This window comes from Olea europaea, chromosome 14 (genome assembly GCF_002742605.1).
Source record: "Olea europaea var. sylvestris chromosome 14, O_europaea_v1, whole genome shotgun sequence".
Classification (NCBI taxonomy): Eukaryota; Viridiplantae; Streptophyta; class Magnoliopsida; order Lamiales; family Oleaceae; genus Olea; species Olea europaea.
This window is the reverse complement of record NC_036250.1, coordinates 17,166,460-17,189,011: the sequence shown is the minus strand read 5'-3', so window position 1 is coordinate 17,189,011 and position 22,552 is coordinate 17,166,460. Positions and strand designations below refer to the sequence as shown.

Sequence of the window (22,552 nt, the reverse complement as noted above, 5' to 3'; positions counted from 1 at the left end):
CTGAGTGTTTAGCATAAGTTAAGTACAGTGAAAAATTATGAATAAAAATGCAATTAAAAAAAATGTTAAAAACATAAATGTGACAATGAATAAAAATTAAGATTCTTTAATACAATTAATTAATTAAATTGTGGGGCATTTATTAAAAAAATATGTGTCAATCACTTGAATCCCCAATTCAAGCCTTTTTCAATTTTGGATATAAAATTGAACCAACCCAAACTGAATATGCTATTGTAATAGTTGCTTTGGACTTGGGCGAAATTCAAACCGGACCATTTAAATTTCTTTAAAATTAATTATTTTATGGGAAAAATTCATGAATCAGGCTTTAAGTATGGCCAATTCAAATTCCAGGCCTAAAGTTCTAACATGCAAAAATCAGGTTTGTGTTAATTAATTAAAAATATTTTATTAATGAAGCATATTACGGTCACAGTTATAAAATTTATGGTCACAGATATGTACTTTAAGATCACAATGTCACATATTGTAAAAATAACTGGTCACAGATTCTTTCATCGGCCACAAATCAAAATTATTATAGGTCACAGTTTTTTAGTCGGTCACATATTTTCAAATTAATTGGTCACAAATTATTTTTAAATCCCAAGTTGTTGAATTTTTAGGTCACAGTTTATTTGTCAGTCATAGATTTTGGAATTAGTTGGTCACGGATCATTTTTTTAGTCACAATTTATCAAGTTTTTAGGTCACAAATAACCAAATAATTGGTCACATACCACTACCACCCTCACCCTGACACCACACCACCATGACGACCACAACCATCACCACCGCACCACCACCGCCATCAACACTGTCTGCACCACCAACAAAAATCAACGTTGATCCACCATTGCTGCTAGCACACCTACCTATACAACCAACAAATACCATCTAAAACCACACCACCACCAAAACAACCCCCAAACCACTGCCAAATTCAACCACCACCACAGTCGTCACCACAAAACCTCCACCACACAAACACATCACCACCACTACACAAAACACTGTCCAAACCCCCTCCAAACCGCCAGATTCACCACCACAGTCGTCACCAACCTCCACCACACAAACACATCACCACCACTACACAAAACACTGTCCAAACCCCCTCCAAACCGCCAGATTCACCACCACAGTCGCCACCACAAAACCCGCCATCGCCACCGCCACCACCACACAAAACACCGTCCAAACCCACAAAATCGTCAGCAACCCGAACTGTTTCTACTTCTCCGCGTTGATACAGTGCTTCACCTGTGAAGAGTCGTCGGAGTGGGACTACTTCAAGGCGGTGCAGAGCTTCTTTCGCGCTGACTGGTATGGCAAAAGTGAGGCGGCGCGACGGATCTGCATCGCCATGTCATCTCCTCTTCATTACAGAACCATCGGCGACAAAAACCATCATCTCCGATCAAGAAGATTACAGATACCAGCAGGCAACCGCACCAACTGCCATCTCCGATCTCTTCATCATAGCGCATCGCTAGTACTATTTACGTGGTGGAGATCCGTTGATTCAATGGCCGGTGTTACGACAGCGGAGGCAGCGTGACAGGGGGGAAGAGATGAAAGGGAGAGGGAGACGGATAGTGAGTGTGAGAGTGGGAGTGGAGAATGAATAAATTAGGAATTGTAATTGAATTTGGGTTTGGAGTTATTATTCAAACCTGATTTTAGAACAAAAATACTTTTATCTTAATTTTAGAATTCCAATTTTTAAACACTTGGAAATCTGTAATTTCCACTTATTTTATAGACGTTCGACAATTTATTTTGTTACAATATTTGGACCTTATTTGTAGAGATGGGTACTTGGCTTGGTTACAACCAAACCAAATATTTCGATTTCTTTAATTTCTCGATTTGTTCTAAATTCACAAATGACAATTCAATTTTAAGAATACATCAGTATAATCAAGTCACAAGCTAGAAGATATGACATAAAGAAGACGGTAATTGTTCATTTCACATAATTTACAAACCAACCAATCGAGTCAATTACAAACTACATAATGCTCCACATTGGAAGTTTAGCAGCAGCCTTTGCTGTTCAAATCATGCACCTACAAGGGAAAAAGATAAATAAAATAAAGTTGATAGATCAAATCATGTAATGATCAAGTCAAGACCGTATAGCAAAATAAAAGAAATTGCGTACTTAAAACAAAGGGTCATATATAATGTATCTAGAACATGTTTAGCTAAGCTTAAAGTTATTTTCATTGCCGAACATGTTTTAAGGTTATTTTAAAGTTACTTCTTTGTTTTGGATCGTTTGTACAAAAAATTACTTTTTTTAGACATTATGACGAACATGTTATATGCATTCCGAGAAGTCAACTTTTCATCCTTTAAGTATGGTGGCCATGATATTCATGCTTGACATAACAATACCATTATTTACTCAAAATCACATCCTCAAGAATGTTTATTCCTTTTACCTTATGTTTGGCTCGTGTATAAACTGTTTCTAAACTTTCAAGTCATTTTTTTTCACATTTCGAGGAATCCACAAGTACTATCAACATATCACACTCACTCCATTTATAAGCTCATTTTTGATAATCATTCTTTCAAAACTCTTTTTTTCTCATGCTCATTTTCAATCACATTTTCATAATAAAATATTCTTCATGGAAACCCAAAATTCTTACTTTTCAACCACACATTCTCCAAAAAAATTATTATTCAAAAACTCATTCTTTCCAAAAAAAAAAAAAAAAAAAAGGCTGTCAAATGGGGCATAAACTGTTCATAAACACTTCTAAAACATACTCTTAATTTGCAAGGATGACTTACCTCAAAAGGAAATGTCATACTGTAATTTTGGATCTACAGTTTTCACTGTAACATTGGCCTCCTGAAAAACATGAAAATCGGAAGCCTTGTACTAGTCATACGATTAATCTGAAAGATGCAACGGCCTGGAAAAATAAAGAAACTTCATGTCAGAAAATGAAAATGACTACCTGTACAATCACAAATGGAAACTCAGAAACTTGTTTATGGTAATGAATTTTTGATATGCTACTTCACTGAAAGATTTGCAGTATGGCAGAGGTTTAATTCGAACATCAACAAACAAGAACTGTTAATATGCCAAAGGATATTGTAGGACCTGTAATTGTTCTAAAATTATATAAAACGGGTCCACGTATGTGCACAAGAGTTCTATTTTGGTTCGGCAGTTGAGTTTATTGCCATCAAAGTAGTCACAACCTGAAAAATCATAACTTTTTCTCCTTTCTACCTTACTCAACATCATGAATACTTGATTGCCTAGTCAGTTAGTCACTATGATAAAATGCATTGCAGAAATATAAAGAGGTGTCATCAGTGAATAATTTTTTTTCAAAGATAACTTATACGGATTTGGACTCACTTCATACATTAACAGTAGATAGCACGCAATATTGTATTAAAAGAGCAAAGTAAGATAAATTATAGCTCGTTGTATTGTCCAATTCTATCTAATAGTGTGCCAAGGTTTCAGGTTAGATGCTTTAAGATGGAATTCTGAATGTTTTTGGTACTGAGTAAATGATCTACATTCAATTTTATTAATTTATACTACATTGTTATTCCTTGTTTGTGCCATGTTTCAAATCGTTTCAACTGCGCCAGCATGCAATTAGTTCTTGATTTTTGTTGCAACACGTTCCATTCACCGAATATGAAGATTAGAATGTAACATATTACAAAGGAAAAGTACCAATAATGTTGTTACAACTGTCTGTGATAGCTTCCAGCACACTGATAGACCTCCCATCTATTCTAGAAAAGTCAAGAAGGATGGACAAGCAGCTGGAAGGAGGGAGTAACTTAAATTGGTTACAAGGGCAAGTGGGGAGAAGGGGAATAAATCTGTTGGGGGAAGTCCATAAATAGGAGGAGAAAGAATTGAAGAGGTTGGCAATATTCGAGAGAATAGTGGAGTAATGTCTCATTTACAGCCTTCTACAGGCTTTGTTATCATTCTATTTTCTGTAATTGTTCTTCTTTCAATCAAAGAGTTGTTTATTCATAACTCGAACTAGTTCTTTCCAGTTGGTATATTAACAAATTGGTATTAGAGCGGTTCTTCATGATGGCACAGAAAAAGATAGACAGCAGGATGGACACAATAGAAAAGGAAATGGAAGAGTTGAAGGCAGAGCTGCATCGCCTTCCTGGATTGGAAAAACCGGTGGATTAGTTAACTCAAAACATGGCCAAAATGTTACAATCCATGGAGGAAATGAGGACGGTGGCAGCCCTATCTAGTACTAAAATAGGGTTGGACAGAAGTGGGGAAGGAGAAGGACCTGACAGTGTGGTGGTTGAGGGCCTATCACCGCAGACCAAATCACCGGAAATTCAACGTACTTTGGATTGGGGAAAATGGCCGGAGGGCTCAGGTGAGGCTAGTTATGGTAAAATCCCAGTGAACCCCGAAAACGACAGAGATGGAGGAAATTGGAGGCAAGTGCGCAAGCTTGAAATGCCCATATTTTCTGGGGAAAATCCGGACGGATGGTTGTTTCGCACAGGGAGATACTTCGATGTTAATGGCTTGTCGGATTAGGAGAAGTTGGGAGCAATCGCTGTGAGTCTGGATGGTGACGCCTTGTCATGGCTTCAATGGACGGAGGCCATAGCCCCAATCCAAATATGGCAACAGTTCCGGCAACAACTATTGCTGCAATTCAGGCCAACCCAAGAGGGAAGCCTCTGTGAAAAGTTTCTGGCTATCAAACAGAGCGATTCAGTGGCTGACTTCCAATGAGAATTCGAACTGCTTGTGTCGCCATTGAGAGGAATCTCATATGAGGTGCTGGAAAGTACCTTCGTGAATAGGTTAAATCCTGAGATAAGGGTTGAGGTTTGTTTATTGGGCCCAATTATGGAGGTAGCCTAGAAAATTGAAGATAAAAACTTGACACTAAAAAAATCCCAGAAGCCGACATCCCATAATTCAATTAAACCCAATTCATCACCAATTCGTTCAGACACAAGACGGCTCAACCTGTTTCCTATGAAGACGATCACCGTAGAAGGGAAAACATCCAGCAATCAGCGAGAATATTCGATCAGACGCTTGATAGACACAGAGTGGCAAATGAGGCGAGATAAGGGCTAGTGCTTTAGGTGTGAAGAGAAGTACATGGTGGGCCACCAGTGTCGGAATTGCGAGCTGAAGGAGTTATTGGTACAAGAAGGTGACCTTACAGATGAGGAAGAGAGTGACCTGCCAGTGAAGGAACCGTCGATAGAGATGGCGGAAAGGGTGGAGCTCTCATTAAATTCAGTACTAGGCTTGAGGACTCTAGGAACTATGAAAATTAAAGGTGAAGTCGCACAACAGAAGGTAATTGTTCTAATTGATTGTGGGGCTACCCACAATTTTATTTCATTAGATTTAGTCTAGAAGTTAAGTCTGCCCACTACGGATACTACGAACTATGGGAGTATCACGGGCTCTGGTGAACCTGTAAAAGGAAAGGAAATTATAGGGGTGTTGTGGTGGAGATTCACTGACAATAGTAGAAGACTTCCTTCTGTTAAAGTTGGGCTGCACGGATATGGTTTTAGGGATGCAATGGTTAGGTAGCTTGGGCAATATGGAAGTCAACTGGAGACTCCCCACTATGAAGTTTCGAATGGGAGAATCGGTAGTAAGCTTAAAAGGAGATTCCGGGCTTAACAAAGTGGGAGTCTCATTGAAAACCATGATGAAGGCTTCACAACATGAAGGCCAATGGATAGGGATGGGGAACGAACCTGAGCAACTGGGTGGAAATGGAAAAGGGTTGCATGTATTTGAAGTTTCGAGGGAATCGGCCGCGTCTAGCACTCGACATTTTTCAGATGTTCACCTTGAGGACGAGGTGAGTTTGGAAACCAAGGGTAATGATAGACCTCCCATCTATTCTAGAAAAGTCAAGAAGGACGGAGAAGCAGCTGGAAGAGGGAGTAACTGAAATTGGTTACAAGGGCAAGGGGGGAGAGGGGGAATAAATCTGTTGGGGGAAGTCTACAAATAGGAGGAGAAAGAATTGAAGAGTTAGGCAATATTTGAGAGAGTAGTGGAGTAGTGCCTCATTTACAGCCTTCTACAGGCTTTGTTATCACTCTATTTTCTGTAATCGTTCTTCTTTTAATCAAAGAGTTGTTTATTCATAACTTGAACTTGTTCTTTCCTGTTGGTATCTTAACACCCACATCCACTTATGATTAAAGATATAGTATAAAGAGAACATATGGTTTAGTTTACCTTCTCAATTTTGGCACCAAATTTTTCTGCCTCTTCATCAACAAACTGCAGAGCATAGAAAAATTTCCAGACGGGAATTTAATTTGTCCACCATCACAAAGACTATTAATATACGGTGCTAATATTGTATATCTATATTATGGGGGTAGAACATTATAAATTTTTATTTCTTAAATCATTGAATAGGCAAGACAAACCTGTCCTGTTAGAGTATACAACCTATTGTAAAAACCATTGTTCGCCATCCCGAGCACCGAAAACAAATGTCTACAACTCTCGCCAGGATTTTGCAGCGTGTACTCAATGTAGTACAGCCCTAACCATCAAAAAAAATATCCATATGAAGCTTGTAATAACTACTAGCAATGGTTCTAAAAAGCATAAAGCGTAACTAGGTAAGAAGTCCAAATTTCAAGCTTTATGACCCCATGTGGGCCTAGACAAAACCTAGGCGTGAAAAAACATTTTCTTATTTTTAATATTATTTAAATTATTCTAAAACTATTAAATAAACAAAGTAATGATAATAAATATCTAAAATTATAAATATTATGAGAGGCTTCACATTGGAGTTAAGGATTGATTGTTTTTGCTCTTGCTTCAATTTCTCATGTTAAGGAGAGGCTTCACATTTGAATTATGGTAGAGAGAGTTCTATAACAAGAGGTTCAAACTTTCGTTTTTTTTCTTTAGAATAGTTAGGACTTAAAAGTCTTAAGACTTAAGGTCTATGTTTCAAACTTTAAAAAAAAAAAATGTAAAAGAAAAATGAAAGAGTAAACGAAAAGGCAAGCATTAGACGGTCAACAAAGGAGTTGTAATGATGCGGCCAGTGCTCAAGCCTTTAACTTAAGTCTCTCATAAAATAGAGGTCAAAGATTCTAATACTTAAATATGCCAAAAATAATAATAATAATAAAAAAAATAAAATCTATGATGCGTAAGATAGGCACAATCTCTCTCAAAGCGAATAGTACGTATGCCTTAATAACTTGGGCACTAGGCCTGGTTCGTTAAAGGAGTTGACTGCTTTTTGCGCAGCTAGAACACTGGTCCATGGATTGCAATAAACAATAGAATGTGTAGCATCGTGCTTTGCTCCAACTTCAATATGAAAACCCAAGCTTTTACAACATATAACAATATATCATTTATCGACCATGCCATCTACCAAGGCTTGGCAACCATTTTCCATTAGAAAAAAAAATATATATTGTTATACCGATTCTCCTAGTGATGCAACATTAAAAGTGTAATTGAGGCGAAAAAGGAATTAAATATGTTAATTTAATTATAGTTCGTGTTAGATTAAAATTATTTTCTTAGTTTCCTACTTTCATTAGGTTTTCATTATTTTCCTACATAATCTATGGTTGTTTAAACCCCTGTAAATAGAGGTGTTGACGCTTTGCTTTAATCACCACGTTTATTAAATACAATTACAACTTTCTCTCCCCAATTTCTCATCCTTCTTTCTCAAGTTCTTTTAATTCTTGATAATGGTTATTCATTTACAGGCTTCCTACATCAATTTAAGTGATACTATTTGCTGCTTAGGGAGTTCCAAGCATAACTTGTGTGAACGACGTGTTAAGTGGGTCGAATTCCTTCAAGAGTCATAATTATCCTCCACCATCAAGCCGGAGACGAGAACAAACTCAAAGATGGTCTTAGTTGTCTCACTATGGTGCTCCATCCCATGAATAACAGCGTAGTCAGTTTGAGCTGTTAAAGGATCACTATACTAGTCCTGACTTCGATATTTCTCCAGACCCTGCAGACAGTCCCTCCCATAACTATGTTGGATTTTAGCTAAAAGAAGGATATCTTTTAAGGGAACCAAGCTGTGTATTCCCAGCAACTCACTTCATGACTTTCTTGTATGGGAATTACATGTTGAGGAAAACTGGTCATTTTGGTTGATAAAACTATTGCCTTGATTGAGGATCAATCTTATTGGCCTTCCCTCAAGAAGAACGTCACTCATCTTGTCTCTCAATGTTACACTTGTCAATTAGGAAAGGCACAAGATTAGAAAAGTGGCATCTACACTTCTCTCCGCGTTCCTTCCATGACGTGACCTTACTATAGATTTTGTTCTAGGTATGACTGAGACTGCTGAGGTCATAATTCCATTTTGGCTGTCGTGGATAGGTTCTAAAAAATGGTCCATTTTATTCCATGTTCCAAGTCTATTGACACATCACATGTTGCTAAGTTTTTTAAAGAGATGTTTGTTACATGAGCTTTCGATCACTATTGCATCCGATTTTAATGTTAATTCTATTAGTTACTTTTGAAAGATACTTAGAAAATTGTTTGGGAATACACTTAAATTTTCATTCGCTTTCCATCCCCATACCGACAATCAAACTGAGGTGGTTAATCATAGTAAGGTAACTTAATTTGTTGCTTAGTTTGCGATAGACTTGAAAATTGAGATCTTGTATTGCCCACTGCAAAGTTCGTGTGCAATAATTCTATCAATAGATTAACTGAACCTAGCCCATTTGAGGTGGTCCAGGTTTTCTCACCAAGCCAATCACTCAATCTTTCCTCAGCCTCATTTTTGTCTAGTTGCTTTTGTTCAAGCTTTGGCTCACGATTTTCGTGAATTGCATAATGAAATTGAAAGTGAAATAGTTTTATGTAACGACCACTACAAACTTGCAATTGATTCCACTGTAGGTATGAAAAAATTAATGTTAGGTGATTATATAATGATTCGTCTTGCTCCAAAATGTTTTCTCAAAGATGCTACATGAAATAATTAAAAATTGTACTTGATCCCTTTGGCCCTTACCCATTTTTAAAAAGCTTGAAACTAATACACACACACACACACACTTGATTTGTCAATAAACTTAAATATCAATCCAATTTTCAATGTAGAAAATTTATATACTTCAGCACGTTTGAGCCTCAAATGTTTGCCATCGTATTTTTCAGCAAGTCATGCTTCTAGCCCACTCTAGGCTCCTACTATTATGTTTTCCCCTAAGATATCCTTGATGAAGTACTTGAGGATCAAGTTGCTTCAAAAGTTGGTGATTTTCACAAGTTACTAGTTGGAACTTGGAAAGATATCCCGCTTAGCAATGCTGCCTGGATTAATGAGAATGAATTTCCTAATTGGATGCAAAGCTACTCAATGTCTATTTGGATTATAACTTGTCAAAGTTGAATTCTTTTCAGCCAAGGAGAAATGATGCAATACTAAAAGTATACTTGAGGTTAAAAGGGAATTAAATTAATTAGAGTTTCTTTAATTCTAGTTGGTGTTAGATTAGAATTATTTCCTTGTTTTCTACTTTCATTAGGTTTTCATTACTTTCCTAAATAATCTAGGATTGTTTAGGCCCCTATAAATAGAGGGGTTAACTCTTTGTTTTAATCACACATGATTATTGAATACAATTACACATGATTATTAAATAATCTAGGATTGTTTTAGCCCCTAATTTCTCTTCTTCTCTATTAAGTTTTTTCACTTATTGATTGTGCTTATTCGATTAAGGTATTCCTATGTTACGTAGCCCCTGTTTGTTTCCCATTATTTACCCATTAAAATTAAAAATATGACCGTTATCCAGCACATAAAGTCACCATATTTTGACTTTCTATCTCTTGTGTAAGCCCGTAATGACTATATTTTTCATTCTCATTCTTACATTAATGTGGCTCAAATGGGGCCGTAGTATCTCCTTTTTTATATGATAAATCACACCATCGTAAGAGAGAGATAACATTCCCTACCATTAGTGGCTTTGCAATCTATTAGTTTTGCTGCAACACCTGGGGGCCTCTGCCAGCTTCTGTCTAATCCACCAATCTGTAATACGAAGTGAGTACTGAAAAGAACCAATATGATAAAAACAAGGAGAAACTGGTGCCAGAAAAACCCAAATTTGTTTTCTGTGATAGGTGAGAGTGATGGCATACGGGAATAACTTTGCTTTAACGAAAAATGGGAGAAGTTACAGATTGGTAAACATGCCAAATTCTCCGCAAATGCATCAACTTTGCCAAAAGATTCCAATCTGGTGAAATCAGCACCAAGGCTTGTGATTGCTAAGCTGACTGCAGTGAGTAAGAAACAACTTCAATATCTAGTACAAATACTGCTCAAACAATGCACCCGCTAGAGTTCAAAGTATACCACTTGAATTGGCAGTATTTTGTGGATAGAATGCAATCAGAGATCTTACCCCATCCCCTTCTCCTGTTCCCACTAGCCAATCTGCACATCAAGTACTTGTTATTATCAAACTAAGAAATGTTGGATTGTAAACCTAATTGTACTTTATACTTTTTTACTGTAGGGGTATATAGTAGTATTCCTACTATTTAAAGAATTTACCCCGGCAGCGGGGGGGTTCTTTGGGAGAGAGATACAGACCATGAGGTGTGAGATCACTATTGTAATTTCTTCTTCTTTGTGAGAGTGAAAAGTTTGCAGCTGCGATTAAACGTAACTCTCACATTTATTTAGCGTGGATAACAGAAATATGTGCATTTAGCCGTGTATGCTTTTTATTTCTTGTTGCTTAAAATTGTTCTCGTTTTGCGGATTAGGTCTTGATTCATAACAATAAACTCATCTCTGGTTCTCTAAGCCGAAGAAAACCTATGCCATGTGTCATAAGAATAGTAGTATAACAAAAAGAATCAATGCGCAAATATGTAGAATAGCCCAACTAGTGGCCTTAAGATCAAATAACCACTGACGCTTTCCACATTCTCCGACAAAATAATCCTCCCTAGAACCAAACCTCCGCCTCCACTATTCCCCAAATATCCCTTCTGTGAAAGAACACAAAAAAGAGAGAAAAAAAATTAACAATAAAGGGTGACAAGAAGTAACTAGTGCCAAAAACGAGTGACAAGAAAGTAACTGAAGTTACAGAAGAAGAAATCATAGAGATATTCAGCAAGATATGGCAGAAGGGGACAGTGGCAGAATACCAAAAACTTTTTCAGGACCTTTAATATCATGTTATGCTATCTTTACCTAACCCGTCTGAGTCATATTACATCTCTGCATTCACCAGTGGGTTGAAGGAAGAGATTAGATCCATGGTTAAAATTGGTAGACAGACTTCTACTTCCCAAGCATTTGAGGTAGCCCCCTCTTGCGAGAAAATACTATCACAGCTTTGAACAAGTCCTCAAAAATTCAAATCAAACCCCCTTAACAACCCAAATGGACTAACCTACCTCAAACAACCACTGAAAATACTCCTAAATATCTACCTAACACCAGTACCGAACAAAGAAGAGAGCCCTGGGAGTTCTTCTCTTTACTGCATCTTTTCTTAAGAACTTCTTTGATCAATGGAATGCCTTTATTAGTTTAGTAAAGCTTGTGGGTTGCTATTGCGCTTTCCCTTCCCTTGTGTCATGAGCTTTACGGGCGAGTGACTTTTAACCTAAACCCACCATTAAAATTCAAGACAATCACCTCCACAGACATACATACAGACCAAAAGAAGTTTGGGGTTGTGAGATGTGATGAGAAATGCACTCCAGGCCATGTGAGCAAAAATAGGATGCTGGATTTTATATTAGTGGATGAAGAGGAAGGGTGGAGACTGAGGGTGAAGGGAAATTAACAAAAACCTGTGAGGAAGAAGGGGAAGAAGAGATGATGGAAATCTCCATCAACGCTCTCAGACTCTCCGGGAGTCTGAGACCTAAAACCATTAGGAAACCATGACAGGCGCAGAGGAGAAGGGTGTCTATTCTCATTGACAGTGGTATTACCCATAGCTTTATCGAACAGAAGTTAATATCTGAACTAAAATGCAAAGTAGAACCCACCAAACCTGTGACAGTAACTGTGGCAAGTGGAGATGAGTTGAAAAACACAGCAGTGTGCAATCCACTCACTTGGACCGTGCAGGGAATGGAATGTCAAATCCAGTTGAGGTTGGGTGGAAGTGTTATGGTGCTGGAGGTAGACTGGTTGAGCCAATTCAATCCAGTAATGTTTAAATTCAAGCAGAGCATCATCAGAATTTCATATGAGGGAATGGAAGCGGTACTGAGGAGTGAACACATGAATGAGGAGTTTCTAATGATAGAAGGGGGACAGATGAAAAATGGGTTCACAGACAACCCTATGGAATTGTGGCCAAATTCAAGCAGTGAATGAAGAAGAAAAGGAACCTCCTCCTGGAGACATACAAATTATCATTGATTAATATTCAAAAGTACTCATAGAACCAAGAGGGATGCCACCCCAGGTTTAATGACCATAAGATTCTCTTGAAAGAAGGAGCTCGGCCTTTTAGAATAAGGCCCTCCAAATGCCCATATATAGAGAAAACTGAAATGGAGAGGATGGTGAAAGAGATGTGAGACCGGCATTATTCAACATAGTAATATAGTTCCTATGCCTCATCTGTACTACTAGTCAAAAAGAAGGTTGTGACATGGAGGTTCTGTGTAGAATATAGACAGCTCTTGTGTAAGCCCGTAATGACTATATTTTTCATTCTCATTCTTACATTAATGTGGCTCAAATGGGGCCGTAGTATCTCCTTTTTTATATGATAAATCACACCATCGTAAGAGAGAGATAACATTCCCTACCATTAGTGGCTTTGCAATCTATTAGTTTTGCTGCAACACCTGGGGGCCTCTGCCAGCTTCTGTCTAATCCACCAATCTGTAATACGAAGTGAGTACTGAAAAGAACCAATATGATCTTGTGTAAGCCCGTAATGACTATATTTTTCATTCTCATTCTTACATTAATGTGGCTCAAATGGGGCCGTAGTATCTCCTTTTTTATATGATAAATCACACCATCGTAAGAGAGAGATAACATTCCCTACCATTAGTGGCTTTGCAATCTATTAGTTTTGCTGCAACACCTGGGGGCCTCTGCCAGCTTCTGTCTAATCCACCAATCTGTAATACGAAGTGAGTACTGAAAAGAACCAATATGATAAAAACAAGGAGAAACTGGTGCCAGAAAAACCCAAATTTGTTTTCTGTGATAGGTGAGAGTGATGGCATACGGGAATAACTTTGCTTTAACGAAAAATGGGAGAAGTTACAGATTGGTAAACATGCCAAATTCTCCGCAAATGCATCAACTTTGCCAAAAGATTCCAATCTGGTGAAATCAGCACCAAGGCTTGTGATTGCTAAGCTGACTGCAGTGAGTAAGAAACAACTTCAATATCTAGTACAAATACTGCTCAAACAATGCACCCGCTAGAGTTCAAAGTATACCACTTGAATTGGCAGTATTTTGTGGATAGAATGCAATCAGAGATCTTACCCCATCCCCTTCTCCTGTTCCCACTAGCCAATCTGCACATCAAGTACTTGTTATTATCAAACTAAGAAATGTTGGATTGTAAACCTAATTGTACTTTATACTTTTTTACTGTAGGGGTATATAGGGCGTTCTAGTATTCCTACTATTTAAAGAATTTACCCCGGCCGCGGGGGGGTTCTTTGGGAGAGAGATACAGACCAAGAGGTGTGAGATCACTATTGTAATTTCTTCTTCTTTGTGAGAGTGAAAAGTTTGCAGCTGCGATTAAACGTAACTCTCACATTTATTTAGCGTGGATAACAGAAATATGTGCATTTAGCCGTGTATGCTTTTTATTTCTTGTTGCTTATAGTATTCCTACTATTTAAAGAATTTACCCCGGCAGCGGGGGGGTTCTTTGGGAGAGAGATACAGACCATGAGGTGTGAGATCACTATTGTAATTTCTTCTTCTTTGTGAGAGTGAAAAGTTTGCAGCTGCGACTAAACGTAACTCTCACATTTATTTAGCGTGGATAACAGAAATATGTGCATTTAGCCGTGTATGCTTTTTATTTCTTGTTGCTTAAAATTGTTCTCGTTTTGCGGATTAGGTCTTGATTCATAACAATAAACTCATCTCTGGTTCTCTAAGCCGAAGAAAACCTATGCCATGTGTCATAAGAATAGTAGTATAACAAAAAGAATCAATGCGCAAATATGTAGAATAGCCCAACTAGTGGCCTTAAGATCAAATAACCACTGACGCTTTCCACATTCTCCGACAAAATAATCCTCCCTAGAACCAAACCTCCGCCACCACTATTCCCCAAATATCCCTTCTGTGAAAGAACACAAAAAAGAGAGAAAAAAAATTAACAATAAAGGGTGACAAGAAGTAACTAGTGCCAAAAACGAGTGACAAGAAAGTAACTGAAGCTACAGAAGAAGAAGTCATAGAGATATTCAGCAAGATATGGCAGAAGGGGACAGTGGCAGAATACCAAAAACTTTTTCAGGACCTTTAATATCATGTTATGCTATCTTTACCTAACCCGTCTGAGTCATATTACATCTCTGCATTCACCAGTGGGTTGAAGGAAGAGATTAGATCCATGGTTAAAATTGGTAGACAGACTTCTACTTCCCAAGCATTTGAGGTAGCCCCCTCTTGCGAGAAAATACTATCACAGCTTTGAACAAGTCCTCAAAAATTCAAATCAAACCCCCTTAACAACCCAAATGGACTAACCTACCTCAAACAACCACTGAAAATACTCCTAAATATCTACCTAGAACAAAGAAGAGAGCCCTGGGAGTTCTTCTCTTTACTGCATCTTTTCTTAAGAACTTCTTTGATCAATGGAATGCCTTTATTAGTTTAGTAAAGCTTGTGGGTTGCTATTGCGCTTTCCCTTCCCTTGTGTCATGAGCTTTACGGGCGAGTGACTTTTAACCTAAACCCACCATTAAAATTCAAGACAATCACCTCCACAGACATACATACAGACCAAAAGAAGTTTGGGGTTGTGAGATGTGATGAGAAATGCACTCCAGGCCATGTGAGCAAAAATAGGATGCTGGATTTTATATTAGTGGATGAAGAGGAAGGGTGGAGACTGAGGGTGAAGGGAAATTAACAAAAACCTGTGAGGAAGAAGGGGAAGAAGAGATGATGGAAATCTCCATCAACGCTCTCAGACTCTCCGGGAGTCTGAGACCTAAAACCATTAGGAAACCATGACAGGCGCAGAGGAGAAGGGTGTCTATTCTCATTGACAGTGGTATTACCCATAGCTTTATCGATCAGAAGTTAATATCTGAACTAAAATGCAAAGTAGAACCCACCAAACCTGTGACAGTAACTGTGGCAAGTGGAGATGAGTTGAAAAACACAGCAGTGTGCAATCCACTCACTTGGACCGTGCAGGGAATGGAATGTCAAATCCAGTTGAGGTTGGGTGGAAGTGTTATGGTGCTGGAGGTAGACTGGTTGAGCCAATTCAATCCAGTAATGTTTAAATTCAAGCAGAGCATCATCAGAATTTCATATGAGGGAATGGAAGCGGTACTGAGGAGTGAACACATGAATGAGGAGTTTCTAATGATAGAAGGGGGACAGATGAAAAATGGGTTCACAGACAACCCTATGGAATTGTGGCCAAATTCAAGCAGTGAATGAAGAAGAAAAGGAACCTCCTCCTGGAGACATACAAATTATCATTGATTAATATTCAAAAGTACTCATAGAACCAAGAGGGATGCCACCCCAGGTTTAATGACCATAAGATTCTCTTGAAAGAAGGAGCTCGGCCTTTTAGAATATGGCCCTCCAAATGCCCATATATAGAGAAAACTGAAATGGAGAGGATGGTGAAAGAGATGTGAGACCGGCATTATTCAACATAGTAATATAGTTCCTATGCCTCATCTGTACTACTAGTCAAAAAGAAGGTTGTGACATGGAGGTTCTGTGTAGAATATAGACAGTTAAACAGCCTCAACATCAAAGATAAATACCTCATGCCATTGATTGATGAGTTGATTGATCAGCTCCATGGGTCAAGGCTGGGTATCATCAAATCAGGGTAGCTGAAGCTGATGTACATAAGACACACCATGGTCTATATGAATTCAAGGTAATGCCCTTTGAGCTCACCAATGCCCTAGCCACCTTCAAACGTTGGATGAATGAAGTTTTTAAAGAACATTTGAGGAAGTTTATTAGTTTTTTTGTATGACATTTTGGCGTATAGCCCTCATCTGGAATCCTTTTGTAATCACCTATACATTGTGCTTGATTACAGTAATAAAAACTATATGCTAAGTGGGCTAAATGTTCTTTTGGGCAATCTAAGGTGGAATGTTTGGGTCATAACATATTAGCAGGAGGAGTATCCATAGATCCAATGAAAGTAAGTGCTATGCAATAGTAGCCTAGGCCTCATAATGTTAAACAATTAAGGTGATTTCTAGGTCTGACAGGGTGCTTTAGAAAGTTAGTGAAAGTTATGGGGTCCTTGCTAAACCCCTGACTGATCTTCTAAAAAAGGACTATTTCAGGTGGGACAAGGCTGCAAAGATGGCATTTTCAGAAATTGAAGACAGCAATGTGCAGCACCCCAGTATTGGCACAAACCTTTCATTATTGAGATTGATAATTGTCATGGAGGTATGGGAGCAATTTTAATGGAAGGCAAAAGACCAATTGCATACCTCGGCAAGAGTATCCACAATGATAAACTGGGGATGTCCATTTATGAGAAAGGGTTGCTAGCTCTAGTCACTGTAGTGGGAAAATGGAGGCATTACTTGGAAGGACATCACTTAATCATTAAAATAGACAATCAATCCTTGAAGTACCTGTTAGAGCAAACAATAACTACACCACTCCAACAAAAGTGGTTAACCAAACTACTTGGGGCTCAGTTATGAGATAAAATATAAGAAAGGGGTAGACAACATTGTAGCGGATACACTATCAAGTAGGAAGGAATCAAATTTAGAAGTCGCAGCAATTTCCGGTGTGATACCTACTTGGATACAAGAAGTGATATAGAGCTACAAGGGATATGAGATAGCTAAACAACATATTGAGGCACTTTTGATAAACCCAGGGGAAGAGTCTGACTACACATAAAAATGGGCTGCTCAAGTATAAAGGGAAACTGTATGTGGGGTCAGAAGGTCAGGTAAGAGCAAACTGTCAGAGAATATTTACTCATCTCAAAATTATGGAGGCCACTCAGGCATCCAAAGCTAGAGTATATTGAGCTAAGCAACATTTCTTTTGCCTGCAATTACGAAGGAAATAAAAAAGGAAGTGCTTCGTTGTGACACATGCCAAAGGTGCAAAGGAAAACATGTTCCCTATCCTGGACAGCTGCAAACACTTCCTGAGACACAATATTCATGGAGCCATATATCCATGGATTCATTGAAAGGTTACCCTCTTCAAAAGGGAAGACTGTGATACTGGTGGTGGTAAATATGTTCACCAAATATGGGCACCTCATGGCTCTGTCACACCCATTTTCTGCAGTTATTGTGGCCAAACCTTTCCCGGAGTATAGTAACAGACAGACAGGGAAAAGGTTTTCACCAATGGATTTTGGCAGGAATTGTTCATATTAATGGCACTAAACTTCATTTAAACTCTACATACCACCCACAAACAGATGGGCAAACTGAAAGGCTCAATCAATGCTTGGAGATGTATCTTAGGTGCAGGACATTTCATCAGCCTAGGCAATGGGTCAGTTGGTTATCCTTGGGTGAATGGTGGTACAATACCACTTATCATGCAGCAATTAAAATGAGCCCTTTTGAAGCCTTATATGGCATTAAACCACCACAATTGGCATTGGGACCTTATCAGCAAACTAATGTGGCTGAAATAGAGTAGCTTGTACAAGAGAGACATCAAATGGATCTGCTGCTTAGGAACATTTGGCTCAAGCCATAGCAAGGATGAAATTTTATGCTGATCAACACAAAATATAAAAGGAATTTCAAGTGGGAGATTGGGTGTATTTGAAGCTACAACCTTTCAAACAACAATCAGTTATAACAAAGATCAATCAAAAATTAGCTGCCAAGTACTATGGCCCTTATGAGATCACCAGAAGAACTGGACGGTGGCCTATGAACTGAATTTGCCCACTACTTCTAAGATACATCCTGTATTCCATGTGTTACTGCTTAAGAAAAAAAATAGGAGATCAGGAGGTAGATTCCAGAAGGTGGAGAACAAGAAAAGAATCACAGAGAACCACTTGCAGTTTTGCAGACCCGGATTATCAAGAAGGATAACCAATCTGTGACTCAATGGCTAATTCAATGGAAGGTACTATCAGGGATGAAGCCACTTGGGAAGATGCAACCTCAATTCAAGAGAGGCATCCTTAATTTCAACCTTGGGGATAAGATCAATTTGAGGAGGAATGTAATGATAAGAGACAAGGTATAACAGCAGAATGGGGGAGGAAGAGAAACAGAAGCAAACGGATTTAACGGCAATCAATATTGAGGAGATCCAAAACGGCCCCATTTTACTTCTTATTTTAAATTGCATATGTGTAATCACACTTTATAAAATGAAACACGTTTTTTCCACCGTTTTAACAGCCGGAGGGAGGAAAGGGGAAATCAGTTGGGTAATTGTCAGAATTTCCTTATTCCCTGCTTTTCTCTGATTTTTATGAATCTCTCCCTCCTCTCTTCTCATTACATTTTCATTGCATTTTATTTCCTTGAATCTGTTTAATTTCAATTCCATTAATAAAATTCAAGATGGTTTATTGAATTCCAACTAAGTATATTGAATTGTGTGTTGATTTTCAGTGGAATTTAGCTGGTTTTGGTTGAAGTTCAGCTCAACCACTATACATGGCCAAAACCAAGGATTATAGAACTCACCTTGAGGAATCGTGATCTTAAACTTGTTCGCTTCATCAGTATATACACGAAAATCTTCCATAACTTCTATACCTCAAGAAAAATCAATACATTTTAGGCCATGAAAATAATATTAGTACACAGAATTGATAACTATAAAAACAGTAGATTGAGTTAGGTAAAGCAAAAAAATAGCGAACCGTTGTCAGCCAATGCAACTGAAGTTAATGCAGGAAAAGCAATTACAGAAGAGACTGCCTGAAACAGTAGCTCTCTCCTTTTCGTCCCAAATTCTTTTCCAACGCACACACTATAAGCATTCAAGAAACAAAAGGGAGTTATTCTGAGAAGAAATTTGTTAATTGAAGAAATGGAAGAATTACCTCGGTGGGTTCTTGGTATCACTTTCATTGTTCTTGAAGCAGGCAATGTTGAAAATCCTGCTTCTCCTGAGGCCTTCAAAAACCAAAGCAAAATTTTCAGAGTAATTTATGGGTTTTAACAAAAAATAGTATGAAAAAGTGGTGCATTCAATTCGAAGGGGGCTGACTTGGGTGATGAAGAAAGGAATGGAAATGCAAAGAAGAAACAGGGGCCATTTCTCGTTTTTGTCTGCTTTGCTTTCTTGATTTTGCTTGCCAGTCGGGAGATTGAGGAATTTTGTATGCCACAATTTGCTGCTCTGCTGGATAATTACAGAAATATTTTCTCTTTGGCACTCTCTTTTCTAATATTTAATTTTGCTTCTCATCCCCCAAGTTTATATTTCATAAAACATTCCCCGCAAAACAACATATATAGTTTCTTATTGCATTATTTTTAAAATACCTTCCTTTCTTGTTATTTCATAAAATAATTTAAATTAGATGAGATCATTAATTTTAGTTAAAGATATGCTATCATCAATATTATTAAGATATTTAATAATTATAATTTTATAAAGGTTTTCTTAAACTAAATTTATAAACTTAAAACCAACAATAACATAGCAAGCACGATAGTCAATTAATCAAATATTAAGCACATTCATAAATAGAAAATGTTTGTTTCTTTCTCTCTTTTTCAGAGATTATAATTTCTTCAACATAACTTTCAAACAGCAAAATCATTCCAATCACAACAAACATCCATGCGGAAATGGTTGGTCCATCCAATATTCTCATTTTCCTTTCTTGCCAATATGCAGTAGTCGTAGCATACTTTCTTGGGGACTCATCACTGGAATGTAGCCCAGTTCCTCCTTTGCTTTTAAGAAAGAAAAGTAACGGGTCATGCAAACATGCCAAAATGCTGTTTCTCATCACGCCACTCGTTGATGCAAATCTTGGAGGTTGGGTCGTTTAGCATTGAATATGAATAAGCACTTCTTTCATTCCAAGTGGCATAAATTGTTTGATGATTTTCCAAATCCAAGCAACAAAAGATCGAAAAGAACAAGCCTTATTGATATGCAATAACTATTGGATTTTTGGAGTAATTTTGTGAAGAGTGATGCCAAAATAAGTATAATGATGGTTTGTAAATCCGTGTCGAAAATTGGACAGAGTAACGGCAAAAAAAACACAAACAAGAAGAAGAAGAAAGTAGGGACAAAGCCGAGGCAAGAGTTGGACTTTTTGTCCTTAAGTCGAATTTGCCCCGCGTTTCTTTCTTTCTTTTTCAGAGATTATAATTTCTTCAGCATAATTTTCAGACAGCAAAATCTTTCCAATCACAACAAACAGCCATGTCTATATGGTTGGTCCATCCAACATTCTCCTTTTCCTTTCTTGCCAATATGCAGTAGTTGCAGCCATACTTTCTTGGGGACTCATTACTGTAATGTAGCCCAATTCCTCCTTTGCTTTTAAGAAAGAAAAGTAACGGGTCATTTCAACATGCCAAAATACAACTTTATCATAGCTGGTTCTCATCACACCACTCGTTGATGAAAATCTTGGAGGCTGGGTCGTCTAGCATTGAATATGAATAAGCACTTCTTTCATTCCAAGTGGCATAAATTGTTTGATGATTTTCCAAATCCAAGCAACAAAAGACCAAAAAGAACAAGCCTTAATGATATTCAATAACGTAGAATGGAACTCCTGATCTTGCAACCTATTGAAGTTACAAAAGAGCAAGCTTAATTCCTTGTAAATTTGAGGGAACAATCATCGAATAGAGACGGATCCAAGATTGGATCCAAAATCGGGTTACAAAATTTCAACCTGGGTTACTACGCGAAAAAAAAACACATAAAAAACTGATTTTTTACCATAAAAAATAAAAAAATCTTAAAAAAAAACTCTTGGACCTGAGTATGGGGGGCTACAACCCAACCCAGCCTCTGCGAATAATAGGAAGATCAGTAAATAATAATTGATAAATGTGGTTAACTGAAATCTAGGCTGTAGTATGTGATAGTCATCATCTTTAAACAAAAGAAAAATGATATAGAGTATCTGTCTAAAATCTGTTGCTAGTCTCAAAAATATATGAGGGTGTTTGTTTTTCATTAAAAAAATGTGTTTTGTTCACTAAATTTCTTATTTTTTGGGTGATTGATTGATATTTTTTCTATAAAAATATTTTCAAAAGTTGGCCATGTAACCATGTTTTCCTTAAAAACAAGAAAAATATTTATTTTATCGGTAGGGTGGAAGGGTATGTTTTTATTTTCTAGTCAATTTACAAGAAAAATGCATTTAATTGAGAATTTCCGCGTCAATTGCCTAGAACTTATTATTTTTTATGCAAGTTCCATACTAGCAATCAAATACACCCTAAATGTACACAAATTGCATGTTGTCAATAAAAATAACATGTCCATTCCCATAAACTCTATTAGAGTTTCATCTCCATCCCGTATAATAGAAAAGACAACACGACTTCATCAGATGAGGATTGAAGATATAAAACTATACGTGATAAGCCGAAGTAAAATGAGAGGGCATAATCATGCATAACTTCACGTGGTGCTTCTATGGTTGATTTATTTCCAAGAGAGGACGGTAAACAAGATCGCTTTATATTTGTTGTAGTTTAAACCAAATTCTAGTCGATATTGGAGTTTTGGTTAAGGTGATCTTGAAGAGATAAAATTATGGACTAAGAAGAAAAGTTATTACAATTTCGCCCGCCTGACACTCGAGCATCAGACTACCGCTCACCTAGCGCTAGAACGACGTAGTTATCCAATTTCGCATTTTAACGAATTTTCTAAACTCCTATTCATCTACAACTCGGATTTTAGGGTTCATATACATTCTCCACGACTTGTATTGAGGTCACAACTCTCATACAATATCTTGAAAGCTTTAGATCTTAATTGAGAGTATTAAGATCTTGTTGTAAACACATTCATTATTGATTATAGTGAAATTCTCCTCCTCTATATGTGGTTTTTCCCTATCCTAAATTTCCACATAAATTTTGGTGTTCTTATATTTTTTTTATTTATTTCATTGTTGCCATGATCTTGCAATCGATTCACAACAAACAAGCATCAGAGCAAGCTTGATATTCCACATGACAACAACGAATACGATAGTTTGATATTGGATCGCAACACGAGATTTATTATATGGCAGGAGAAGATGCAAGCGATTTTCCCGCAAATGGATTTGGAAAAAGCCTTGTTAG

The 22,552-nt window shown here is 37.5% G+C and overlaps 1 protein-coding gene across 1 annotated transcript; it reads right to left on the bottom strand.

Moving 5' to 3' along the window:
* Nucleotides 1-1,881: 1,881 nt before the first annotated feature.
* LOC111409358 (psbP domain-containing protein 3, chloroplastic) lies at nt 1,882-19,657 on the bottom strand. Its single transcript, XM_023039413.1, has 11 exons — nt 19,482-19,657; nt 19,315-19,387; nt 19,132-19,241; nt 18,953-19,018; nt 13,508-13,588; nt 13,346-13,428; nt 13,105-13,180; nt 6,463-6,581; nt 6,266-6,310; nt 2,812-2,936; nt 1,882-2,075 (listed from the first exon to the last, which is right to left on the bottom strand). The coding sequence occupies exons 1-10, from the start codon at nt 19,528-19,530 to the stop codon at nt 2,907-2,909; spliced, it is 732 nt and encodes a 243-aa protein (XP_022895181.1). The 5' UTR covers nt 19,531-19,657; the 3' UTR covers nt 1,882-2,075; nt 2,812-2,906.
* Between the last annotated feature and the right edge of the window lie 2,895 nt (nt 19,658-22,552).